The following is a 27,261-nucleotide window of genomic DNA, read 5'->3' on the forward strand; positions in this document are numbered from 1 at the left end:
TGATTTGCAGTTAAGCAGTTAATCTGTAGAGTGAGATTTTATGCTGGTTCTATTTAGGACTAGCATGACTGACTTAGGTTCATTAATTTAAGTGGATCTACTCTGAGTAGGTCTAGCATTGGATATAACCTATTCCCGTGTCTTTCATATTATGTTTACCATCCACTTAGCTGGCAGGTTTCTTATTCTGTAAAGGGAACAATAAATATGATTTTTACACAATGACTATGTAAAGGAAAGCACACGTCCTTATTTCTTGCTTGGCCTGACAAGGTTGTATGCATTCTTTGGAGGACTTGCAAGTGGTCAACGGGCATGCCTTGGGCATTTGTGTCCGTCAAGGAGGTTTACAACGGCACTAATCCCACTCCATGTGGATCCATGTGCACTATATCACGGCTGCGTGATGCAGGGGTCAAAACTTCACTCCAGTGTGGCCCAGGCCCTCATCTCCAAATCCTCTTGTACAGCAAGATCCTCCCCATTGTTAAGAGCACTCATATTTAAGTGGAACACATGAGCCTTAGGGGCCAAGGTCCTTTTGCCCCCCCCCCCAATAAAAGATTTGAGGGGGCTGCCCCCTCTCAAAGTTGATGGGTATTTCCATTCAAATGGTGTGTGTGTGCCATATCATGTGATCAATTACCTGTCCCCACATGTTTTATTCAAGTTGGCCCCTCTTCTATAATAATAATAATAATAATAATAATAATAATAATAATAATAATAATAATTTATTATTTATACCCCGCCCATCTGGCTGGGCCCCCCCAGCCACTCTGGGCGGCCTCCATAGAAACCAAAAATACAGTAAAATATCACACGTTAAAAACTTCCCTGAACAGGGCTGCCTTAAGATGTCTTCTGAATGTCAGGTAGTTGTTTATCGCTTTGACATCTGCTGGAAGGGCGTTCCACAGGGCGGGCGCCACTACCGAGAAGGCCCTCTGCCTGGTTCCCTGTAGCTTTGCTTCTCGCAGTGAGGGAACCGCCAGAAGGCCCTCGGCACTGGACCTCAGCGTCCGGGCAGAATGATGGGGGTGGAGACGCTCCTTCAGGTATACTGGACCGAGGCTGTTTAGGGCTTTAAAGGTCAGCACCAACACTTTGAATTGTGCTTGGAAACGTACTGGGAGCCAATGTAGGTCTTTCAAGACTGGTGTTATATGGTCTCGGCAGCCGCCCCCAGTCACCAGTCTAGCTGCCGCATTCTGGATTAGTTGTAGTTTCCGAGTCACCTTCAAAGGTAGCCCCACGTAGAGCGCATTGCAGTAGTCCAAGCGGGAGATAACCAGAGCATGCACCACTCTGGCGAGACAGTCCGCAGGCAGATAGGGTCTCAGCCTACGTACCAGATGGAGCTGGTAAACAGCTGCCCTGGACACAGATTTGACCTGTGCCTCCATGGACAGCTGTGAGTCCAAAATGACTCCCAGGCTGCGCACCTGGTCCTTCAGGGGCACAGTTACCCCATTCAGGACTATGGAGCCTCTATTCCTTAATGCTCTCTGCCACTTGTTTTGGGTGCCAAAGGCCAATGCCACCGGAGGAGGAGGGCTTGCGCAGATACTCCAGCGAGCGATGAAGCACCTCACCTACACTTCCCTGTGCTTCCCTGAAGAAATCAAGGCAAGAGGCATGGGAAGCACGGAGGACATTCCATACTACTTTTATCGGGATGATGGTCTCAAAGTGTGGGAGGCCATAAAGAGGTAGGAGATGGTCTGAAATAAATTTTATCTTGTCATGCTGAGAACCAGGAAATCTAACCGAGATCTTGGAAGTGTGAATCTACCTATTGCATGTTCCTTTTAACAACGTTCCACACAAGGTGCTTTTTGAAGGAGCCGAGAATCTTCACATGGCCACTAGGTCATAGTGAATCCATTTTGTTTTGCTCTGTGACAGATGACTCATTTTACTGGCAGAGGAACAGTATTGGGGATGGTCCTGTTAGCCACCATTTTAGAAGGGTCTAATAGGCATGGCTCTGCCACGTACCTCTACAAAAGGCTTCCCTATAACCCTCAACTTGGATTTCTCAATATTTCTTTGTTTGCTCATATCGTTTATCCAGATCCACTCATACTATATTTCTAGGAGTATCTGTCTGGACCTAGCTGCCTGCCTAATCGGGTCCTCCCTTAAAGAGGGCACGTGTTGCAGTGAGACCTGGCAAACAAACACTGTGTTGTGGGTGGGTTCGATTGAATAACCACAACACCCAATTGGTAGGTCCCTTGATGCTGGGTTTAATCAGGCCAATGGGACGCAAGCTAAATGGATCAAGGGACCTATATACCCATGCACATGACACAGAGCTTCCTCTTTTAGTGCGTGCATCGGAACACCCGCCCACCTCTCCCTACTTTTAGGGCATTTTTTGCAATTGACCTTGCTATGCCGTCATCTGTCATCTGTCGTTGGGACAGGGGCATGGCAGGAATTTTCCCCACTTGGCTGATTGGCTGGTGCCATTTGGGTTTTACCTGCCGTGTAGCAAATCGTCACAACTTGTAAGGTTGCAGATAGGCGCTGGTTCAGGTGATAGCGATGGGGGAACACTCTCGCCATCCCTATGTGAAGGGTATTCCATTAAAGGAATCCAGGGACTCGATGGTTTGGTCAAGCCCTGTGAGGGGGTTGTGCCCATGCCTGAGTCCAGGAGGGCATTTGGGTGGTGGACATAGCCTGTTCCCGGCTTTCTGCTTATCCAGGTGTTCACCCTTGGCTCACCTATGCTGGAACCCTGGGTCAGCGCTACCTGCAACGGTGCAGGGAGCTAGTCGAACCAGAGCCTATGCAACCAATCACTTGCTGTAATCAATAAAGTTGTGGCCTAAATTCTGCCAAAAACCAAACCAAAATTTGAGTCTTGTCTGAATTTAAGGGGGAGGTTTAAAGGTCTGAACACGCAAATACAGACAACCAGCTTACCATGAGGTAAGGATTTGTACCATGGCTTTGCTGGGTTGTCTGCAGGGCCAGAAGTAGAAATCTTGGCACCTGAGATTTGGCAACATGAAACATGCCCTTTATTCCATAAATAATTCCCAGATGAAGAGTGGTATAGAATCAGAGAATCTTAGAACTATAGAGTTGAAAGGGACTCCTTGCTACCTGTTGTAACAAATCACATTGTAATGCCTTGCGGAAGACACACAGTTTATCCATGACAAAAATTATCTTTCTGCCTCATTCAGGGCTGACATTAGCCTTATCTGTAAGGATCACATGTAAGGAAACACACAAGAGAAGCAGGGGTATGCTGCCATCAGCACGTAATTTAGTGACCTCCATGCGTTCGAGGGTGAAGATCAGAAACAGGGAGCCTTCTCTACTCATGGAGTTTTCCCACACAATTATAAACCCTGCTTCTGAAAAATATATTGGCTCCGCCCAGAGAAGTGTGTGGAAGCAAGATGGGCAGTGTGTGGAAGCAAGATGGGCATTGGACACCATTAAGGAAAATGTCAAAATATAATTCATCCAGACTTTTTATTCTGTCTCTAACCTAACGGGATGCTGAGTATTGACATACAAAGCAGCCTGCTGTTGTTTTTCTACGGGGAAATACAGATTTTTCCAGATATCGCGAAAGCTTGCGACCCTCCCACTTCCCAGTTGCATTTTTGACAAAAGTTATATGTACCTCTGTGTGTGCACTCAGTGTTAACGGAGCAGTTCAAGAGAATGTAAAAGCTTGTAGTCACTTTCCTTTCTGTTTTCTGCAGCTTTGTGACAGATGTTGTGGACCTCTATTACGATAGCGAAGAGATGGTTTGTGAAGACGTGGAACTCCAGGCCTTTGTGAAGGACGTCTATGTTTATGGGTTGAGAGGAACCAAGGCTTCAGGTGAGATCTGCTAGCCAGATTCTCTGTCCTGTGGCATTGCTGGCTAATGAACAGAAATGCATTCCTCCTTTGATCTGAAACTGAGTTAGAGATGTAAAATTTCCAGCAAATGAATCCATTCTTCTCCTGGAATAAATGGAAATTTGGAAGACAATCTGAAATCTATGCAATGCTTTCTTATCAACCCATTCAAAAGTTATGGAAAATAAGATATTAATAGCAAAAGAATAGGCAGGACATGCATCAAAATTACTGTTAGCACAAGCGTTTCTCAATATATCATATATGTGCTCTGAACCTCAGTTGTAAAAGAAATATGAGCATTGCCATAATTGATAAAGTATCTGCTAATCTCTTGAAAAAAATATCGAAAATTCATTAATTGTGTTCTACCATTTACTTGCATTAAAGGGACATTTTTATTCATCCCTATTCTAGCCACTATAATAATGTGTGATAAAAGTTAACATAAATAATTTGGGCTTTTAAAAAAAAGTGAGTAAAAACATTTTAAGATGCAAGTCAAGTCGATATATTGTTGATATCAATCCAGATCTTTCTTTCTGCATTCAAATTTTATTTATTAATCAGGTTGAAAGCAGCATAGGGTTGGACACTATCAATGAATTTAGTGCAAAATATTTAAAAAATATGAAAATTTCCATAATCTGGTAGGCTGGTTTATATGTATTATTTTGTAATAAATTAGCTTAATCATAGTTGTTCTCAGGGTCTGGGTAAGTTCATATGGAGAAAGGTGGTCCTTGAGGCATTGTAGTCCTGAGCCGTTTAAGGTTTATAGGTCAAAACCAGCATTTGAATTGGGCCTGGAAGCTAATTGGCAGCCAGTGCAGTTGCACCAGGATTTTCTCATACCGTCTTGCCCCAATGAGCAACCTGGCCACTGAGTTCTGCACTAGCTGAAGCTTCTGAACTGTGTTCCAGGCAACCCTATGTATAGCGCATCTCAGTAATCCAGCCTAGAGGTTACCAGAGCATAGACAACAGAAGTTAGGCTGTCCCTGTTCAGATGGGGGGGCAGCTGGGCTACCAGCCAAAGCTGATGGAAAGCAATCTGCACCACTGAGGCCACCTGAGGCTCAAGCAACAGAAAAGGATCCTTAAGTAGCCTCAACCTTTGTAGCTGCTCCTTCAGAAGGAGTATAACCTAGGACCCTCGTACTTATGGGACCGCCTCTCCTGGTATGTCCCACAGAGGACCCTAAGGTCCATGAATAATAATAGCTTGAAGGTCCCGGGCCCTAAGGAAGCCAGACTATCCTCCACCAGGGCCAGGGCTTTTACAGTGACGGCTCCGACCTGGTGGAACGCTCTGTCCCATGAGACTAGGGCCCTGCAGGACTTGATCTCCTTCTGCAGGGCTTGTAAGACAGAGCTATTCCACCTGGCCTTCAGTTCGAATTAGCCTGATCCTCTCTTCCCTTTCCCCTTTCCTCTTCTATGAAGACACCCTTTCTGGGACTCCACATTTGAATTCCTCCTTGGACTCCTTGCTGACCCTAGCAGGACCAACTTGGCCAGTTAGCCCTGGTGATCATTTGATGTCTACTGACTGGGTTTTTTGTTTCCCCCCAAAATGACCCCTGAATTTTTGAATTTTATTGATATTGATGCTGCATTTTATGTTGTAGTTTATGTTGTTTTATACTGTTTTTAAGTTGCATTTTAATCAATGTTTTATATTTGCTCTTAGCCACCCTGAGCCCAGTTTTTAAACCGGGAAGGGCAGGGTATAAATAAAAATTTATGATTAATTTATTATCAAGAGCAGGCAAGCTCCCCTTCCATCCGGTCTCATCTCATGGGACAGTGAAAAATAAATGTTGTTGTGTTTCCAGGTGGGGGAGAATTCAGAAAAGTTCCACAGCCTTCCTTTAGTTTATTAATTACTAATATTATCACTACTACTACTGCTCTTATTAATTTAACAATTTCTTCTTCTTTCAGGATTTCCGAAGACAATAAAGACACGCCAGAAGCTGTCAGAATATCTCACCGTAGTGATCTTTACAGCATCTGCACAACATGCAGCAGTAAATTTTGGTCAGGTACAGTTTATCTGGAAGCAATTCTGTCCTTGAACTTCTAAAGTGGGTTTACACACCAGTCCAGGTAGTCTACAGTTTGATAAAGAAATATCAACGATGGGAATGGTGGGGTCACCTGAGTGCCTGTTAAAAGGCATAGAGCAGCCTAACCAAAATTTTGTCTTCCAGGTGATTTGGACGTGGGTAACTCTGCAGTCTAAACCACTGAGCCTAGGGCTTGACTATCAGAAGGTTGGCGGTTCGAATCCCTGCAACGGGGTGAGCTCCCGTTGCTCAGCCCTAGCTCCTGCCCACTTAGCAGTTCAAAAGCATGTCAAAGTGCAAGTAGATAAATAGGTACTGCTCCGGCGGGAAGGTAAACGGCGTTTCCGTGCGCTGCTCTGGTTCGCCGGAACCACATGACCCACATGCTGGCCACATGACCCAGAAGCTGTCTGTGGGCAAACGCCGGCTCCCTCGGCCTATAGAGCGAAATGAGTGTGCAACCCCAGAGTCGTCCACAACTGGACCTAACGGCCAGGGGTAAAGGTAAAGGTAAAGGGACCCCTGACCATTAGGTCCAGTCGTGGCTGACTCTGGGGTTGCAGCGCTCATCTCGCTTTACTGGCCGAGGGAGCCGGTGTACAGCTTCCGGGTCATGTGGCCAGCATGACTAAGCCGCTTCTGGTGAACCAGAGCAGCGCACGGAAACGCCGTTTACCTTCCTACTGGAGCAGTACCTATTTATCTACTTGCACTTTGATGTGCTTTTGAACTGCTAGGTGGGCAGGAGCAAGGACTGAGCAACGGGAGCTCACCCCGTCGCAGGGATTCAAACCGCCAACCTTCTGATCGGTAAGTCCTAGGCTCTGTGGTTTAACCCACAGCGCCACCCGCGTCCCTTTTAACGGTCGGGGTACCTTTACCTTTAATAGCAGTTCCGTCCCCAAACATTTGGCGGGCACCAGTCTTGAAAAAGCTAGGAATGGGGTAAAGGAAACAAAACAGCACTTTTGTGACCATCCTATCCTAAAAACATATCAACAATGTCTTTTTTTTAAAAAAAGAAGTCTTCTTTCGTAATGCATAAAACCTATTCACCAACACCACCAGTCAAGTATCTAGCAGTGAAGTTGAAAGACGTTCCCTTTTTAAGCCCAGCCTGAGCTTCATCTTGAATTGAAGGAGTTTGGGCGGGGAGGGATCCTGCTGGCAGTTAGCCCTGGTGTCAGCTTCAAGAAAAGCACCAGCCAGGGCATCTGAGTGCTGAAAGCCAGCTTTACTTCCCAGCCTAGCAACTTTGCTGCTTGGTGGACAATTTGGCTTGGCATGGGTTTGGCCAATGAAACGCTTAAATCATAGCTGAAGAGGTTCACACTGAATGTTAAGATCAGTAAGCCATAGTTAAAGCATTGTGCTGTGTTCAAATGGAACTATAAGTCACAGGCTGTTAATTCACTCTTATTTAAACCACAGCTTAACATGATATGTGCACCAGGTCAGAGGCATACCAGACTGAGGAGGGGAGAAAACAAAACAAAAGGGAGGAAGGAGGGATTGCAGTAGATTAGAGATAATCTGAATGCAGTTTCACCAGAGAATAAAGGGAAGACTTTGGAAATGCTCAGAATTGAGATGTGGTGAGGGCAGAGGAGGGCCAAAGTTTGCACATCTGTGAAGTACAGGAAACCACGGTATTTGCAACAGTTAACAACAGTTTTGAGAAGATGAGAAATGAGGATGGCTGCCCCTATCAACATGCATGTTTCTGCACCTATAATCTTGAAATATACTCAGAGTCCTGTAGTGATTCCATGCTCTTTATTGCAGCTTGTAAAACAGTGATTGAATTTCCCCCCAAACCTCAGGCTTTTATATACATTATTTACACAATGAGTCCTGTCTGATTGGCTGATTCTGCTTCTATCCTGGAGCCTGATTGGTCATCTCCTGAAGGCCAATCAGTTGTTGCATTCTACGATCCTACCAGCCTAATAGGCTGATTAACTTCCTACTGCAGCCTGATTGGTCTTTTGCTGCAAGCCAATCAGTTGCTGCATTCTAGGATCCTACTTGCCTATTGTTCTAGGATCCAAACTTAGTACATAACACACCTGTTAAGTTGTGGGTGGACAAAGCAGATGACATTTCTCCAAGTAGTTGTTTATAAGTAAGCTGGAACTGAACTGAACTGAACAGCTCAGCCGTCCTGCTTTTATAGGCAGCCGGCTGTCAACATTGTAACAACACCCCAGGGTTTCCCGCCTAAATTAACTTACGTGGACCTGAATGAAAACTATATACACAATACCCCTGGTGGCCAGGCTGAGAACTTCAATACATAACAACACCTGTTTATATCTTGGAAAATACCTCACGTATTGGTACATCATGTTATATAGTGCAGTTCATGTAGAGTTCTGTTTTAGGTATCTGCGCTTTAAGCTTTTCTTTTGATGCATAAAATCAGCGCACCATGTGAACTGAAACTGCTGTGAAAGGGCAGGTTGCCGAATCGCAATTCTTGTTGTTCTCTTGGAGGTTGCCCATTTTCTCTTTAGGCATTATTTCCCCTAAAGATAATCTGCTAATCTGGGGCATTATTTTGAGCTATTTAGGCTAGTGGCTGCTGCTGGCTCTTTACATTGGTGGGACACAGAATAGCTAATGATAGGTAGTTGGCTGCAGTTCTGAGCATGCTTTTATAAAAGAAAGTTCCACGGGACGCAGTGGGAGTTACCTCTGAGTAAATGCATAGGGTTGTGTTGTAGTCACAGCTAAGTCACATTTCAGCAGTATGCCTGCTCGTTACAGATTGTGTCAGTACATCCTTCCAATAGAGAAACCGTCGTAAACAGTTATTTTACCACACAAAGTACAATCCAAAGCAGGTTTAATCAGCCCTACTGAATACATAGGACTTGCTCCAAAGGAATTGTATTAGACGTTAGGGTTTTGTACTCCCCGCTCCCTCCACTGCCTTTAACACCAGTCTGACATTAAAGAGTAAGTCACAGGGGTGGGGGCGGAAATGGGCAAAAAACAAAAACCAGTGCCCCATTCCAGACTCTGGACTAAATTTCATGACTTTTCAGTTATGACTTCTTATATTAGCTCATCCTGCATTAACAAAGAGGAAGTGGAAATGAGAATCCTGTCTCCTCCTTCCAGCTGCAGCCCTCAAAAACATGGTCCAGTGTGGGATCATGCTGTATGGGACTGAAGCTACAATGAAAACCCCTTTTTGTATAAACAGGAGAGTCTTCCAGCCCCACAAGCACCCTTTATGATTCATAGAGATTCCTATATCTTACTGGCTCTGTCCTGCTATTTCCCAGTACGACTGGTGTTCCTGGATTCCTAATGCCCCTCCAACGATGCGTCGCCCACCCCCTACAGAGAAGGGGAACGTCACCATTGAGTATATTGTTGAGAGTTTACCGGATAGAGGGCGCTCTTGTTGGCATCTTGGTGCTGTTTGGGCCTTGAGTCAGTTTCAAGAGAATGAAGTAAGTGAAACTTCTAAGATATTCCCCTCGTATATCTCAGTCATAATGCATGAGGCCAAAGCTGCAGGTCAGTGCTTAGCTTGGAAATCCATGTTTTTCCATAGTGCTTTCAGAGCATTTTGATGAGTTGTCAAAAATTTGGGGCCTGTTAACATTTCCCGTAAACACAGCTCAAACTGCAGGAACTGAAAGATGCTTTAGTTTTTGCCAATCCCTATGGGGGTGGTGCTGTGGGTTAAACCACAGAGCCTAGGGCTTGCCGATCAAAAGGTCGGCGGTTCGAATCCCTGCAACAGGGTGAGCTCCCGTTGCTCGGTCCCTGCTCCTGCCAACCTAGCAGTTCGAAAGCACATCAGAGTGCAAGTAGATAAATAGGTACTGCTCCGGCGGGAAGGTAAACGGCGTTTCCGTGTGCTGCTCTGGTTCGCCAGAAGTGGCTTAGTCATGTTGGCCACATGACCCGGAAGCTGTACGCCGGCTCCCTCAGCCAATAAAGCGAGATGTGCGCCGCAACCCCAGAGTCGGTCATGACTGGAAATACTTTATTGTCACTCGTACAACTTGTATACAGTGAGATTACACAAGCACCCCCCACTCAGCTCTCTTAGTCTTAATTCCCCTCGTTTACTGACGCACACCCGCCAAACCCGAAAGTCAGTTGCCCTGTTGTTATCTTTTCATTCAGCAGCCTAGCAGCCAACGGATAGAAGCTGTTCTTTACCCTGTTGGTGCGACTAATATTTAATACTAAATATATTAAATATATTATATTAAATATATAATTAATATTTAAATATCATATTTGCTCACTAGGCGAGGAAGGGTCTATTTTTGCAGTGTCTCAAAATTAGCTGCATTATTTCTTTTAGACATTTCCCAACAGATACGTTTTGTGACTTCTTCTCCAACTAGGTGTTTCTGGGCATGTATCCAGATGAACATTTCATAGAGAAGCCAGTGAAAGAGGCCATGAGGAAATTCCGCAAGAATCTTGATGAAATTACCAGTTGCATTGCTGAGCGGAACAGGAACAAAAAACTCCCCTACTATTATCTTTCCCCGGATCAAATACCTAACAGTGTGGCTGTTTGAATTAGCCTTTTCAAAGGCATGGAAAGGCAGTGAACCGGAGTGACAATCATGGCAAATTATCTGCAAGCAAATCAGCTGGCTTCAAACCAAATTGGGTCTTAATTTGTACTAGATACTATTGTAGTTTTAAGTTTTCTTTGAATATCTATCCCTCATATATAATTAGTTGATACCGTGTTACTGTCCGATAATAATTTTTATAATTGTCAGGAAATACAAAACCTTAAGGAACATTTTTTACCTTAAAAACAGAACCTTTACCAATGGAGAAACTCTATTCCACACATTTGTTTCCTATTTGTGGTCAGAACACCTCTGTTTTGGAAGCTGTTACCCCGTTTTCAGTAAGTTTTTGTTTTTAGGAACCGAGTGAATGTATGATTTCCATAAGGAATGTTTGTTGGCTGGTCTGGTTGTTTTTACAGGAGCTCACCAGCAATTTAAAAATTGCTTTTGTTGGGGTTCAGAACAACAGATGAAGACATTAAGAACGGTCTGGGGGACATGGAACTGGGGAAGATTGAAGCCAAAGGAGTGTCTGAGCAGAAGCTTGACCCAACCTCAGATTTCCATGCCACCCAAGGACCCACAATATTATCTGAGGCAGAAGGACGAGTAGCAACATAAGTTGCTCCCTTCATTTGCCATCAGAAAGAAGAACCCCAGATCATCACACACACACACACACACACACACACACCCAGCAGTGTTGTGCTTCCTTTAAGGGAGCGGGAGCTGCAAGAGTCCAGTTGGAGGTTGACCTTTGTGAGGTGAGCAGGCTGGACTTGGGAGTTTTCAGCAGATTTTGAGCTGAGCTCTGCTTGCTTTGGATATGCACACAGGCTTTCGAATGGGGTCAGTCACGTTTTTAACAACCCCCTTCAAATGCTTGTGACATTCCTGGTTGTCGTTTTTATAATGATAAGAATACTTACAAGTCTCATACATGCCCAGTTTTGGGGGGGGGGGTCTACCAGTTACCTAGCAGGAAACAAGGTCTCATTATCTCCCCAAGGCAGAAGAGTGGTACTATTGGTCCTTGACCAACCACAATATAATATATAAATACCAGCTTTCATTGGAAGGTTGTGTGAAAGATTTTACAGCTTCCTTAAGCACTTTGTTGAACTGCTTCTGTGATTCCTTAACATGTAAACAAAAATCCTTCCCTACATATTCAGTGGATAAAGTGGATTATTATGTCCCCACTTTCCTGTTTGTTTGGTTCTGAAGTATTTAAAAGAATGTAAAAACAATGTCATTCTTATTCAGCATGCAAAAGCTTTGTTTTTTTAAAAAGGTGATGTAGCTGGTCCTGAAATGCACTTATTTACTAAATTAGGAAGAGATTGATAAAATAGCAGAGCAACCCAAGCCCTGGCCAAATAGTGATAGCCCATCACAGAGGCCATCACATGCTGGGGCAGAAAGGGCAGGCAAAAGCCTGGAGCTGGCCTAGCTATGGGACCCAATGCTATCCAGGGGTGGATCCTGAGCTGGATCAGCCCCCGCCCCCCAGAAATACCATTTTGGGGCTGCCTGTGCGCTGCTGTCACTGGCAGAAAGCCTACTACTGGTGATTACTGCCTCCTGCCCACACTTTTGAGCTGGTTGAACACAGAGCTTTATGCCAGTGGAGTAATGCAAATGTCTATCTGTAGGCAGAGGCTGGTGGAGGGAGACAGGACGGATTAGGAGTTTGAATCTGAATTAAATTATTCTGCTGGAAACCCACTAATTCTAGCTGACATACTGTTGTATAATGCAACAGTGATACGAAGTTCGAATCTTTGCGAAGTGCATAGATTTAGTTAGCGCATTGAACATTGCCTGCATGTCTGCTTGGAAGTAAAACCCATCAAACTCAACTGGTTTTATTCCAACATAAATTCACATAGGATTGCAGTCTAAATTGTTTTACATGAAAATTATGCAGGGTTTTGATCGTGTGAGAGACGAGCACCACTTCCTATTTTTCAGATAACTAAAAGCTCATCAGTTTTCTGTTCACCGCAGTGACTACATAGTGCTGACTGCAAAAATCGTAAGAACTTTTGCTTATCCAACGACTTCCTCTTCCAAGATATCATAGTTTCAGTTCCACAATTGTTAAAATAAGATCACTAATCTATTTCAAGCCTTCTTAGCGGGTCTCAATTTCATTGCAATCTGGTTGCTCAAATTCATTTTTATCAAAATTAAATTATCCTCTTTTTCAAAATTTGAGTAATTTGGGGTCCGCCCCCGAAAACCCGGTTAATCAACTTCTATAGTATATTAAATATCACTGAGATTTCAATATTTCACCAGGTGCTTCATGCTTCCTTTGCTATCAGTAGAACACAGTCCTTCACAAACGAACCATGGTAAGGAGGGCTTTAGGATTTTCTTTGGAACATTTCCAATAGGTAGTGCCCACTGCCATTGCTGTGAATTGACCAGCACTGGATCTCCTATTTTAGTATGGGAACGCAGGCAAACAGGCAAAATGTAATGTAGTAAACCAACATTTATGCACTTTCGGCCTAAAACCACATCCCTTCAAGTGCAGGAAAGGAAGGCAAACCCAAGCCCTCAAGTTCCCCAGAAGCTGAGCAGCTGAGCAGAGCTCTAAGCAGACCTTGGAGGTGACACCATCTTCAACAGAACAAGGGCAATTGTGGTGGGAGCTGGTTGGTTAAAGTCCTTGACAAGAAAGATTCTCTCTTCCTCTGTTTTGTATTTTAACAGGAGACTAGTTGTCTGAAAATAGCGATGAGCTCAGCATGTTTCCAAGACCACATCCCCCCCATATATTTTATGCTTGATATTGTTACGGCTTTAAGGTGTTTTAAAAAATAGTAAAGTGGTTTATAAATGATATTAAATAAACAAACAGCATTTTATTTCTGCGCCAGTGTGACTTTTCACTCTTTTTGTAACTTGTAACAGGACAGGATGGGGTTGTGCAGAGTTGTTAAGGCAGCAGAGAGCATTGTTGGCTGCCCACTCTCCACCTTAGAGCAGATTTATGCCACAAGGTGCCATAGGAAGGCACTGGACATAGTAAAAGATCCATCGCATCCTGGTCACTGTCTCTTCGAGCTCCTGCCGTCGGGACGGAGATACAGGACGATGAAGACAAGAACGAGCCGTCTTAAGAACAGCTTCTTCTCCAGAGCGATCTCGGCCCTGAATGGGAAGCCTGGACTTTGAAAGTCATCTAATCTTCCTTGCTGTACTATACTGTATTGTTTTAATTAGTGTTTTTATGGAGCAGTCAAGTAATTTCGTTGTCCCCGAGAGGGGGCAATGACAATAAAGATATTATTATTATTATTATTATTATTATTATTATTATTATTATTAGGGACTGCCTCAAGCCATTTTCCAGTTTGCTCCCTATCCATTCCAACTGAAATTGATTTTTAAAAGGCTCAAAACATTAATCACAGGGTATCAAACTCCGTTCCTTCAGCCTGATCACCTGTGCAGCAAACCGGAAGAATCTGAGTGGCTTCCCCACCCATCCTTTTCCCATGCATGCCTCCTCCTTGACCTCTCCCAGCCCTTCCCGTTCTCCTAGCTCTTTTCCTTCCAGTAATAACATCCTGAGACCCATCGCACTCCATTCCCTCTGCATCCCTTGACTTCTTTGGCAGGATTCTTGCTGCTCTGCATGGTGAGTAGAAAGCCTTTTGTTTTTGTGGCAAAAGGGGTTTGTGCGTGGTCTACCTAGAGATTATCTTGTGGCTGGTTACAACCCCCCAGGAGTCAATTTGGGAGCAGGACCCACAAAAGTTTCACAAAATTCCAGCAGGCCCCTGGTCCCGCAAAAAAGTTGGGGACTCTTGCTCTAGTCATTTCCCCAGCAATTTATTGACGATAGCAATTTTGAGTCAGTTTGAGTCCAATGTTATCTACATTCTGTCTTGGCTGCAATTTCCAGAAATGCCTGAAAAGTCTGGTTTCCAGTGTTTTTAGCCAATGGCCATTACAATGCAACTCCAGAGCAAAAATTTAAGCTGTCAGCCCTTTTGCAAAGTTCCCCAAATCATTCCAGGATAAAATCACAGATTTATGAATAAGTGCTTTTAGAGATCTTCAGAAGTAATGCACCAGATATCAGGGCAACTATGCAGGATTCTAAATATTATGTAGGAACTTATTTTACAATACAGAAGTACCTTGGAAGTCGAACAGAATCCGTTCCTCAAGTCTGTTCGACTTCCAAAACGTTCAGGAACTGAGGCATGGCTTCCGATTGGCTGCAGGAGCTTCCTACAGCCAATCAGAAGCCGCAGAAGGCCTGCTGGGTGTTTGGCTTCCGAAAGAACGTTCGAAAACTGGAACAATCACTTCCGGTTTTTGATCGTTCGGGAGCCGAAACATTGGGCAACAAGCAATTCCAAGGTATGACTGTGTATCCAGTTTATCCAGAGCTACTCCAGTTGCTGCACCATATAAAAAGCAAGACAGTTTTAGCAACAAAATTTTTTATTGTCATTTTTAACAAATGATGACCTAAGGGTCACAATAAAGTGTCTTTATAGCATCCAATGAATGGGCAGGTGACATTTTAATTGCTTCCAAATGGGTGTGTGCCACAGGGTGTTTTCACAAAAATGAAGCAACACCGTTTGACCATTCGGGACCCACTTATGCCTTTTAAGAAACACCACCACTTTGTTCTTATTACAGTATAAATCTTCCTGCTTACAATAAATTTCAGATTGGAGAAGCAATCTTCTCTATTAGAATGTTATCAGTTGAGGGGAGTCAGGGAAGAGAAGAGAGTTATTGTATGAGGGTTATTACATAAAAACAGTAGTGGGGACAAAATACAACACTGTTGTACTCCCTTTATGTAAATATTGAATATAAAAGACAGCCTGCAAGTGCAGTTCAATTTTTTGCATCATTATAAGGAACAACAGCCATTTGTCATTTATCCAGTGAATTGGCTGTAAAGTTTCCCCCCAAAGTCAGATGAGAGTTCAACAAATGCAACACACTTTTTTTGGGTGGACTGCTAATGTACTTTTGTAAAACGTCGTCGTCGTCATTGATCAATTGTACTATTGAGAAAGCCAGCCTGCATTGGCTACAGGACTGAGTACCTGCTTCACTTCAATCTATTGTTCTAACTTACCTAAAAGATGTCATGCATATATATTTTTTGTGGGAACAAGACAAATTACTGGGTGACAGTTTGGTGAGTCACCCCACCTGCCTTTCTTAAAAGATTGGAACTAAAATACTTGATGTTGAGAAATACATGTCCTTCGTATTCAAGGAACAGTCAGTACCACCAGTCCTATCACAACAGGTCTCAGAGCAGGCATGCAAATCTCTGCCCCACGGCCAAACCAAACCTGCCAGGCCCCAGTGCTGCCCCAGGCTGTGAGGCCCTGGGGAGCTTCTGCACCAAACCCCTTGCCAGCCCTGAGCTTGGCATTTGGGCACAGCAAATGACTCTCCTATGCGGAAAGAATTAGTCATTCGGTTCTGCATCTTTTGAACATCCTCTCTGTATTCTGGGGAAAAATTAAAACAAGACTTGTAAAACAATCCATTAGTAGTTAATTCAATTTTTTAAATGATAGAAAACTGTAAAATTGCATATCTTTATAACTCACATTGTGTCCTCTTTTGTATTCCCAAACCTTGTAAGACTCTTGCTGTGTAATAAGCTTGTTTGGTAATCTGTATCACTATTGCTTGCCTGCCTCTCACAGTATGCTAAAAGTATGAAAAGATGCGATAGAATTTATTCAGGCTCATGATTTTTCTTTAAAATTCTTCCACTTTGTTTTTAGCTAGGCAATCTGTCAGTGCCCAAATCTTTTGTCCAAATGCACTTATAGTACATTATTCAATGCAGAAAAATATAACATACAGTGCAGATAAGGAATTCGAAGGAAACCCAGCTGAATAAATAACAAAGGGAGTGATGCTAATATCTTAAACTTTTGACATAAATGAACATGAGACTGAATTTTTTGGAGGCTTACTAACATTTCAAGAAGTTTGTGATTTAGCTAGGCCAAATACTTGGGGGGGGGGCGTTGTCAAAGGAAGGGACATCAAACTGCAATCTTAAAGTATTATGTTTAGAGAAATCTGTATAGTAAATTAAGTTCCTTCCACCAGAACTCCCTGGCCTTTGCATATTGAAAAGCGTCTTACTGTTATAGCACGGCTTCTTCTCTTCTCCACTGCGACAGCTCAGAAATGTCATTTTGGATAAGGCTCTTTATACAAAGGGCTCTTTAATAATCTTTGAAAATAATGCTTGCTATTTTAAAGTGCACCGCTTTTCATGAATACAGTCTCTCAAGTCTTTTTTCTTTAAACACATTTTGTCAGAACTCACGCTGAAATTCAGGCAGGTGCACTTCCAACATGGGAGATCTTACAGCAGAAACATGATGGGCACTGCAAAGATTATTGAAGCATTGGTGCTAGGAAAGGAAAGGCCTTTTAGCTGTTGGCAGTCAAACAACCTGCTTTTCTGCCCCACAGAAGCCCCCCCTCTAAAACTAAACATTTGCCCTGTTTTTAAGAGCAGGTAAAATTTGTTCGCTACAATCTTCTTTTCCTATTTTCTCAACTAGAAAAAAGATATACCTTAAAATTCAGTAGACTGAAACTCTTAACATGTGATATGTTTGGAATTATTGTTCGAGTAAAAATTAAGGCACTTAGCATGCAATCCTAAGGGCCCCTAGGACAAATCAGATCAACCTATGCTGAAGACAGAGATCTGATGTCAGAAGCAACCTCCCATCTTCTGGCTCCTCCAATGCCCTGGCCAAGCCATCGTTGGAGATCCAACATCAGCAGGGCCAACCAAAATGGAGAGCATTTGAAGGTCCACCGCCCCCCTGACACACACCCAAACTGGAGATATCCAGCCACGCTCTTGAGTAATATAACCACTTTCATATTCCCCTCCCTCCCCATCTTTGGACTGCACTACAATTAAGATTTCATAAATTTACAAAGCAATACGATGTTAAATACTAAATCATACACGTCATGGTCTTCATAGTAAACAGTAAAGTACATTTAAGTTTGATACAAATAAGTTCACAGTCACTGGTTTTGTTTATTACATTAACTAATGATGTTGGTCTAAACACCTTTGTTAGAGAACTTTGATTTGCAAAAGTTCTTTGGAAGTAAATCAGAAGTTTATAGAAAATATTGAAACAGTCAAAATGGAAAACAGAGTTGTATGTGGCCACATGGACCAATGTATTTTTCAAGTTATTTTAAAGGATCCTATCTCCCCTTTAGGAAGTGTGATCAGCTGATCAAAACAACCAACACCACACAGTTCACTTTATGAATTCTTGTTAAATGTTCTACTTGAAATTCCCAGGTGGAAATAACAGAAAACATACATATAAGCAGCGTCCCAAGGCCTTCAAAATGCAGCATCAAAATTCCCTTTGCAATTCTCTGTATAAGAAATTAGCCTATCGACTGAGTCTTCGCTCTTCAGACAAGCAATTCAAAACACTGAAATGAGTCTACATTTAATCTATGGTTATATCAATTTTTCCTTGTTACAAAACTCAAATGTGCAATATTCCCAGAAAAAAATGTACTCCTGGAAAAATGCCCAGAGAACTTGTAGTGTTAGGCTTAAGAATGTTTGTAGATTCTGAATATAAACCATGTCTCCTTTTCGTTGTTTTAAGGCAAGTGGTTAGCTCTACGTTGCAACTGAGTCTTGATTAAGTCAAAGGAACAAACCAAAAAGAAATTATTTAATTTTTCTAAAATAAAATAAAAACAATTAAGGGAGCAATCCTATGCTCCCTTGAAAGAGTGGCAAAGGGTTCGTAAGATGCTGTGGACCTTTGCTACCAGAGACAGTCTGCTGTAAGCTTTGCAAGTGTGATGGTGAAAATCTATGTTGTTGTCTCTGCTCTGATTATGACTGAGCAAGGATCAGCAGTTGCTGGATGTGTGACCAGGGAGTTTGTGGGTCTGCAGGATAATATGGCTACTTGTTCCCCTGGCACTTCTCCAAAAAGGTCCTTAAGTGCTGGTGCAGTTAATTCTGTCCCACTGGCTGCAATGGGAGGGAACAAAATGAAGAACAAAGGGAGGGGTGAACCACACCACTTCCTGCTCTGGTTGCCACAGATCTCTCTCCCTCGATAGCTAGGATTGCTTCCTTAAAGTGCTCTATGCTTTGCAACCTCTTTTTTCCTGTTACAATATTCAGCAACATCTCACAGCTAGAATTTAAGCAGATTGCTTGAGGTAATATTAGAACTACATTAGGGCTTGCAGGCTCACAAGTGATGATGAGCCGCCTTCCTGATATGCTTGTTTTGTGTTTGCAGGAAGTAGGGATGGAGGAGAAACCTGTAGAACTGGTACCTAAGTGGACCAGAACTGATTCCTAAGTGGATTCAATTTTTTTTCATTTTGGAATGTGCAGCCCTACAGGTCTCATAATAATAGGGGGGTCTGCGGACTCCAGTGCTGCCTCTAGCGGTTTTTCCTTTTAGAAGTTTGCTTCTCCAAAATCAGAGCTCCAGAAGTCTTCCAGATGCTCACAGCTTAGAACAGCTCCTGTGATGGGTTTTTGACATTGTGTGCACCCAACAGAGCAAGTCTCCTTCTGAGAGATTGAACCTGTTGACGCTCCAGCACCATAAGGGGACTGTACTGGGCAGCGGGAGGGGGCTGCCGCATGGAAAAACTGGGACAGCCAAACTTCCCCCCCTCCCTATCAGAGCGACAGAAAGCCACCAAGTCCTGCTGCTCTCTATTCTACTCAAAACACACCACAGTATGAAGCCCCCACACTAGGTGCTCTACGCTGCGAGTGGCTGGAAGATTTCTGGAGTTTTGCAAAAGGGCTTTTTGAGGGAACAGATTTGAGGCTGGAGCCCTCAGACAGCTTTTTAAGTACTTTTATTTTTCGAACAGAGATTTTAAAGGATGGTGTGGACTTAGTTGCATCCCCGAGTTGTCTGTAATGGGTCTGTCCATCCCTTGCAAGTAAGTTTTTTCTTTTTACGTAGCTGGGAAGCATTTAGACATATCATTTATGGATAAAGATGGCATGCTTTAGCTCCTAGAGGTCGCTTTTGGTTGTTTCACGCAGTAATGGTTGCTTCATCAGTTCTTACATGGCCCTGGAATAGCGGAGGGTGGGTTTTTTGGGGGGACGGGGGAAGCAGGCTCCAAAAACTGACAATTCTTTACAGAAGACAAGGACATTCCACCTCATTTACAAATCTTGCAATCAATCCTGTATTTCTTTCAGGTCAGCTTGAGATTTGCAACCCTGGTAATGTGTTTATTAAGTGCAAACGAAAAAAAGCTGCACCAGCTCAACCTGTGCTGATTTTGAGCTGCTGAGCAGGGTAAACAATGCTGGTGCAGATCTTCATGGAGGGAAATATGCTAGATATGAAGAATGTTTGCCCTGGAGTCTTCTGGCTCTGTATAATGTAAACTGCTCATTTCTGCATGATGACTCGCAAGCATATCTGTATTTTCAAGATTTGGTTCAATAAGCACGGGTTTTTCAAATATGTTCTTTTTGCTTGTTTCTGGACAGTTTTGAACATATATAACACGGTTGTAAGCCTTAAGTCTTTTCCAAAGCTGTATGTAGACTTTGCACTGAACATACATGAACAAAATTCCTCCAGTGAAACCAATAGCTACCACTACTAGTTTAGTCCAAAATGGCCACTCTAGAATACCTAAAGGAAAGAAGATAAGAGGAAGTTTAATGTGCTGGCATAGTGAGGCTCTGTTAACAAAAGATATAACCCACCAAAATGTTTAAATTCAAGGTTCTCTAGACTATGGGAACAGATGTATTGTAAGAGCTAAAAACATTGTGCAAACACGTAAGAGAAATTGCATTAAAACTGATGAAGCAAAATTGTAAATTTGGCATAAATTCACTCAGCTTCTGCTATTTCTAAAGAGCTACAAAACATATATCCCACCCTTCTCCCAAAGGGGCCTAGGGCAGCCCTAGTAAGCCAGTTAAAATGTATAAGGCGGAATCAAATACCTGCTGGAAGTGTCAAGAGAAGGAAGGCACTTTTTTCAAATGTGGTGGCCATGTAACATAGCAAAAGTCTTCTGGGAAATGATTTATAAAGAGTTGGAAAGAAATGTTGAAAATAACTTTTGTTAAAAAACCAGAAGCTTTCCTTTTAGGTGTAATCGGTAGAGAGGCACCCAAAGAACAGGAAAAATATATATTTATGTATGCTACTCCAGCTGCCTGAATGGTATATACCCAAAGATGGAAAGAAGCAGTTCCAATGAAAGACAATTGACAACTAAAACTGATGGGACACGCAGAGATGGCAAAAGTTACCGGAGGAATTATAGATCAGGATGAGAGACATTTTTTTAACGGAATGGGGAAAGTATGCTGAATATATGAAGACCAACTTTAAGCAATTAAAAATGTTAGCAGGATTGACATAAACACATGCAGCAAGAAATATTTAAAAGGGAACATAAAGAATAAATTTGTGAACAGGTTTGAATTGGTTATGCAGTAAGAAAATGATATAAAATAAGGAACTGCAGAGGGGGGGGAGTTGAAGAAAATGTAGGATGAATTTGTTTAGATGTATTTTTTGTTGTTAATACATTGTAAAATGCAAAAATGCAAAATAAAGTACACAAGTACAAAAAATAGAAAAGATAATAATTAAAGAGTAATTAAATGCTAATAGAATTCTAAAAATAAATTAAAAAAACCATGAAAAATACAGGTAACAAGAAGTAGTCTCTTCTTAATGAAGGCAGATTGTGCCAAGATCCACTTCCTCTTTGCACATGCAATGAGACCACATTTGTTGCACTATCTGCTGCTGAGCAAAGTTGAAGGAATCAGATTAGCATTTAGCATTTATTTCAAACTTTAAGCGGTGTTTATGTTAATCATAATTACTTGAATCAAGCCAATCTCATAGTATGAAATCAGTTTGTTGCAACTGACCAGAGTTAAAATTTGCTGCATTACAGATCCAAGGCATTACACAGTCACCATGACTAACCATCATTGATAGCCTTTTCCTCCATGCATTTGTCTAATCCTTTTATAAAGCCATCCAAGCTGGTGGTCAGAGGGCCAGCTGAACTGAGCCTCTTGGTAACAACTCATTATTGCAAACCAGAAGCAACTCATCCTTTTGCCAGACTCTACTTTTCCCACCCCGACCTGGCCACAGTGATCCATGCGATGGTCACCTCCAGGCTTCACTACTGCAATTCGCTCTACGTGGGGCTGCCCTTGAAGCTGTCCCAGAAACTCCAGTGGATGCAGAATGCTGCAGCGAGGCTCCTCACGGGGTCTCTGCCATGGGAGCATATTCACCCAGTGCTTTTCAAGCTGCACTGGCTCCCGGTGGAGTACAGGGTCAGATTTAAGGTGCTGGTTTTGACCTTTAAAGCCCTTCACGGCCTAGGACCCTCATACCTACGGGACCGCCTCTCCCGGTCTGCCCCAAGGAGGACCTTAAGGTCAATAAATAGCAACACCCTAGAGGTCCCGGGCCCTAAGGAAGTTAGATTAGCTTCAACCAGAGCCAGGGCCTTTTCAACACTGGCTCTGGCCTGGTGGAACGCTCTGTCTCATGAGACCAGGGCCCTGCAGGATCTGATTTCTTTCCGCAGGGCCTGTAAGACAGAGTTGTTCCGCCTGGCCTTTGGCTTGGAGCCAATTTGATTCCCTCCCCCTCTTTCTTTTTTCTTTTCCTTTCTCCTCCTGCGCTGAGGCTACATTTTAATATTTTAATGTTGTATTTTAATTTTGTTTTTAAGTTGTAATCATTCAACTTGTTTTTATTATTGCTTGTTAGCCGCCCTGAGCCCAGCCTTGGCTGGGGAGGGCGGGGTATAAATAAAAATTACTATCATTATTATTATTATTACTCCAAGGATAGCCGTAAAAAAGAACCACAGTACAACTGCTGTAAAAGCTGGGCCAGCCTGCTTGTGAAGAGTGTCTTTAGCAGACATCAAGGAAGATTTAGCTGCTGATGTGACCGTGGCCTGTTGCATCTTCCACATCATCTGTGAGATGAAGGAGGACATTCTTCTGCAGAATCATCTCAACCTCTCTGGCCAGGGAGCAAAAGAAGATGATGAAGTGGTGCTTGCAGACTGGGAACTAGTGACTGGTACAGTCACTGTACAGAGATTTCCCTCATATGCTAGGTATCTGAGTTTCACAAATCCGTTTACCACAGGCCAGGCAGCTTTTGGGGCTTCTAGACAATTTTCTAAAAACTTTATGGAGACTCAGACAGGTATCTTGTAGCAAGATATTATTTTGTTCCAGAGAACTGGGAGGAAAGTATTCTGGGAAATGGCAGCAGGCCTCTGTGGAGTGGAGTGCGCTAGAACTGAGGGAAGATTTGGAAGTGTGTTTGGCAGCAGTGGTTGCATCTTCTGTTGTGTTTCTGCTGCCAGCCAATGGTAACTGAACTGGTGGTGTGGTAAGGCAGCACCAGACTTGGACTCCTACAAAGGCTTGTGGGGTATCAGGTGAGTACAAACAAAAGAGGCAGTGGCAGCAGGAATTTTCATTACCATAAATATCCTGCTATTGGGAGAGTAAGGAAGGTGTTCCTTGTGCTTTGCATCTGCCTCTCACGCCAACAAGAGGCAGGGTTATCTTCCACTTTTGACTCCTCTGATTGGAGATGCTACCATCCAGCTAGACCAGACGAATCCTCTAAAATCTCTTAAGATTAACAAGACTTCTCAAGGCCTTAAGCTTTGTTTTTCAAAGTGTACCACTATACAAAGGCCTTCCAGGTGTTCCCATCGATTTTTTCCTCAAAGAGGGCTTCAAAAACTCTGCGATTATCCAAGTTACTGCAGTCAGATATTTTCAGCCTCTACGCAGTCAAGGCATATTTAGAGTTTAAGAAAGAGGACTGGTCCTTGAGAAAGCAAATCCACCCTTTCCAGTAGATTCCAATGTGTCTTGACTGTTATTTCTCTTGCAGCTTGTGTGAATTAAAGTTCAAAGGCTTTATTCATGCAGGATGAGTGGAAATGCGAGAAAGCTGCAAGCATCTTGGCTGGAGAGAAGAACAAACTGGCTCAGCTGTTAGGGGTGGAGTAAACTTAAGCAAAACAAAGACGACATGCAAGTGCTGACTAGATTGCTGTAGAATACAGTGGCCTCTGCTGGTTTAAAGTAACACATGCACTGACTATGAATTTAAGAGAAGGAAATGGATTTGCTTTCCTCCAACAATTTCTACCAGATCTAGGAACCACAGGCTCCTTGACTACTGATGCATAATCAGAATGATCTCTGCTGCTCGTTTGAGTTACTTCAACACCCTGAAAAAGCATACACAAGTCCCACTGGCCATTGTTTTTCCAGGATGTTTACGTCCTCTTCTTTGGGATGCTGGTACCTTGACATGAATCTCCGTATCTGTCAGTTTGCTTTCATTGAAAACAGATGCCTCACTAGTTTTCTGAAGCACTGCATAATCTGTGGGTGAAGGACTAGTCCAGACGCTCAGCCAATCTATCATTAGATGTACCTGCTGTCACAGGGCCAAATGCCTTTCTGTCCAGTTGAAGGTTTTGCTGGCTTTTTGGTGGAGGGAATACGACTGGACATCATCGACAAATACCTTCACTGAAGTATGGTATACATGTATGTGTGCACATGACGACCCTTGTTATGGCTTAGACATGATCTCAGCACCAGCTTGATTGCTCAGCCAGTTTATACTTTTGCTCACTTCCTGACTGTTCCATACACCCTTTGCTGCTTGGCCTAACATACGGGCCTCCACATCTGGAGTAATTACAATCTGTCAGTGTCTTGCAAGGCTGAACCCTGCAGAGAGCCTCTGATCCAGTCATCACATCACTGATTCCTTTAGTGTGCTGGACACTAGTACTGAAAAGCTGAAATGTTGGCTGTGTTTATGATCTGCAGTCAGTAAGGCAATAGGATGCTCTGCAAGGACCACATGTAGACAAAATGTCAACACCAGACTGATCGAAGCTATAATTTCCCCATCCTCTCTTCTGACAAATGCATGAAGTAAGATGAAATGTCCAGTTGAATTCTTGGGTGCTCCAGGTTCTGAACTGGCACCAAATCTGAGATTCTATGGATGACATCAATTAATCTTAAAATATCCACCCTGATGTGTTGCTTCTTTAGGAATTTGTATGAAACACTTCAGATTCAGAATTTGGGGGAGGGGGGACTGAACAAACTCCTAAGTGCCCCCGGTCCTATGGAACTGTGTCTTAGTGGCTTTTATAGCCAACGTTGTGCTCTCAAGCTGTTGCTGGACTCAAACTCCCATCAGTTCCGTCCAGCATGGCCGGTGGTCAGGGAAGATGGAGTCCAACAACATCTGGAGGGCACTACACTGACGATGCCTGCAGTAGAGGAGAAACTGCTTGTAGCATCAGACATTCTTCTTTGAGCCTGAACTTTGTCAAATGGCCACAAAGCCCTGATGAGTCATGCAGCTGTGGTGAGCTGCTTATGCTATGTTGCAAAGGACGGGAGATGGTGAAGTTCAGGAAACCATTTCTCTTTGTCCTTCCTGTGATAGGTAATTATTAACATCTTGCTTCTCTCTTATTCCTCCCTTCCTAATCTCATCATCTCTTGTCCTCTCAACCCTTGTGCTATCCAAAGCAGAGTCATATGCCAAGCATTCCCCCCAATCCTGCCATGGTGCATTTCGGCTTCCACAGTAACTCATAAAAGACAAAATCTGCCTCCATCTATTGCTATCTGTTAAAGGAACTGTTTAAACTAATGGTCTGGGCAATAAGAGTTTGGGTAGCCTGTCTATTTGTACAACCAAACATCTTTTTTATCTATTAAGTCTTCAAGCCCTAAAGCCATTATTCTCACTGTCTGCCATTTGTGTAGATTCTATATTCTATATTCATTTATATTGACTTCTGTTGGTTCTTTTCTAATTTTGGCCAGTAAGCAGAACAATACTGGCATTTTAAAATGGGTAGTAGCATAATACAATACAGTGGTACCTCGGGTTACATACGCTTCAGGTTACAGACTCCGCTAACCCAGAAATAATACCTCGGGTTAAGAACTTTGCTTCAGGATGAGAACAGAAATCGTGCTCCGGCAGCGCAGCAGCAGCAGCAGGAGGCCCCATTAGCTAAAGTGGTGCTTCAGGTTAAGAACAGTTTCAGGTTAAGAATGGACCTCCGGAACGAATTAAGTACTTAACCAGAGGTACCACTATAACTACAAAATCACCTCCTAATTAAAGATACTCCAAGTTGTACTTTGGTGAGCACACATGTAAGATACAGGTTCACATCTAGGTGTGAACAACCACAAGCAGATCCATTAACAGTGTGCACTTCCACTGAATAGTGGCTCCACAGCTCCATTCCAAGAGGTGTGGGGGTTGGCAGGATGGGAGTGGGGCAAAGCAGCTACTCACAGAGCCAAATAGCAGGAATGCCATGGCCCTTTCCCTCCTTTGGTGGCCCAGACCAGCCACAAAGTTCAAAGGCCAGTAACGGGGCAAGAGGGGCAGTCAGCAGGCCCTTTCAGAAGTGACAGGTAGAGGTGAGGAAGAGGACAGAGGAAAGAGAAAAAAGAAAAACAGCAACAGAAAGTCTTTTAAGCACTATGTAGTGGGCTTTTAGGAGCCCAACAAAGACCTTCCTGGGAGTATAGAAGTACATCCCTCCAGATGGGTCTGGGGTGAAAGCTGCCTTTGGCTGCTCTGGGAGTAAGGGGCAAGCCTTCAGATTTCAAAATACCTTTCTTACTTTTCCAGAGAAGAAATCAGTGCTCAGCAAAATAAGCCAGCAACAAACTAGAAGCTCAACAAACTACAGTTAAGTTATGGTCAGGTATTACATCTGAAATAGGAATTTTTACACATTTTCAGAATACTCTGCATTCAAACTCCAGTTCAATCCCCACTCGCATTCCCAGCTCTCCTATGGGAAAATGTACAGAAGGCAGGCATCTCTAATATTGGAGCCAGTGTGGTGTAGTAGTTAAGAGCGGGAGATTCGTAATCTGGTGAACCAGGTTTGATTCCCCGCTCCTCCACATGCAGCTGCTGGGTGACCTTGGGCTAGTCACACTTCTCTGAAGTCTCTCAGCCCCACTCACCTCACAGAGTGTTTGTTGTGGGGGAGGAAGGGAAAGGAGAATGTTAGCCGCTTTGAGACTCCTTCGGGTAGTGATAAAGCGGGATATCAAATCTAAACTCTTATTCTTATGACATTTTTACCAGACTATGTCTAAGCAGCTGAGAGGACCTGTGTACTATCTTTTCTCCTAACAACTTTGCACCAGGCTTAGATGGCTTAGAGGTGTGTGGACTGGGAGATGGCATTCCTCTGCCCAGCTCCAAGGGTCTGCGGTCAGCTGGCATCTGTAAAATGATGGCAGCGTCCCACCTGGCATGGGGCTCCTTCCACCCACCAAACATGCAGGCAGGTGGCAGCTCCATGAAGCAGAAAGCTCTCCAAGGGTGTGTTGGCCCTGCTGCTGCCTTGCCTGATTGCTCCATTAGAGGCACAGGCACCTGCCTGTCTTGCCCACTTTCCTCCCTGGTCACCATGTGTGGCCAGGCTGTGGATAGAGCAGTGACTCCACTCCCACTCCTCCACAAAGCCCTGTTGGCCGAGGGGGTGCTGTGTCCATGAGAATGGCCTTCACACTGAGTGGGAATTCAAACTGGGATTCATCACCTCACCATGCTGGCTCCCACTACTT

At 43.4% G+C, this 27,261-nt stretch overlaps 2 protein-coding genes across 6 annotated transcripts in view; one reads left to right on the plus strand and one right to left on the minus strand.

Annotated features, from left to right (window-relative positions):
- Window positions 1–11,918, plus strand: part of ALOX5 (arachidonate 5-lipoxygenase) — a 37,001-nt gene extending 25,083 nt beyond the window's left edge. The window contains exons 10-14 of the mRNA XM_053397292.1: window positions 1,534–1,712; window positions 3,735–3,856; window positions 5,825–5,925; window positions 9,243–9,413; window positions 10,326–11,918. Coding sequence (XP_053253267.1) covers window positions 1,534–1,712; window positions 3,735–3,856; window positions 5,825–5,925; window positions 9,243–9,413; window positions 10,326–10,505 — 753 coding nt within the window. The 3' untranslated portion in view covers window positions 10,506–11,918. The remainder of the gene's footprint in view (window positions 1–1,533; window positions 1,713–3,734; window positions 3,857–5,824; window positions 5,926–9,242; window positions 9,414–10,325) is intronic.
- A 3,045-nt stretch (window positions 11,919–14,963) lies between these two features.
- MARCHF8 (membrane associated ring-CH-type finger 8) overlaps window positions 14,964–27,261 on the minus strand; it is a 37,435-nt gene continuing 25,137 nt past the window's right edge. For 3 of the 5 annotated variants that reach the window (XM_053397295.1, XM_053397297.1, XM_053397296.1), the window contains exon 8: window positions 14,964–20,224. In XM_053397295.1, coding sequence (XP_053253270.1) covers window positions 19,920–20,224 — 305 coding nt within the window. In that variant the 3' untranslated portion in view covers window positions 14,964–19,919. Of the gene's footprint in view, window positions 20,225–20,544; window positions 20,616–27,261 lie in introns of all 5 variants that reach the window. The other 2 variants (XM_053397299.1, XM_053397298.1) reach the window with 2 other exon arrangements.

Source organism: Podarcis raffonei, chromosome 7 (assembly GCF_027172205.1).
Source record: "Podarcis raffonei isolate rPodRaf1 chromosome 7, rPodRaf1.pri, whole genome shotgun sequence".
NCBI classification, from domain to species: domain Eukaryota; kingdom Metazoa; phylum Chordata; class Lepidosauria; order Squamata; family Lacertidae; genus Podarcis; species Podarcis raffonei.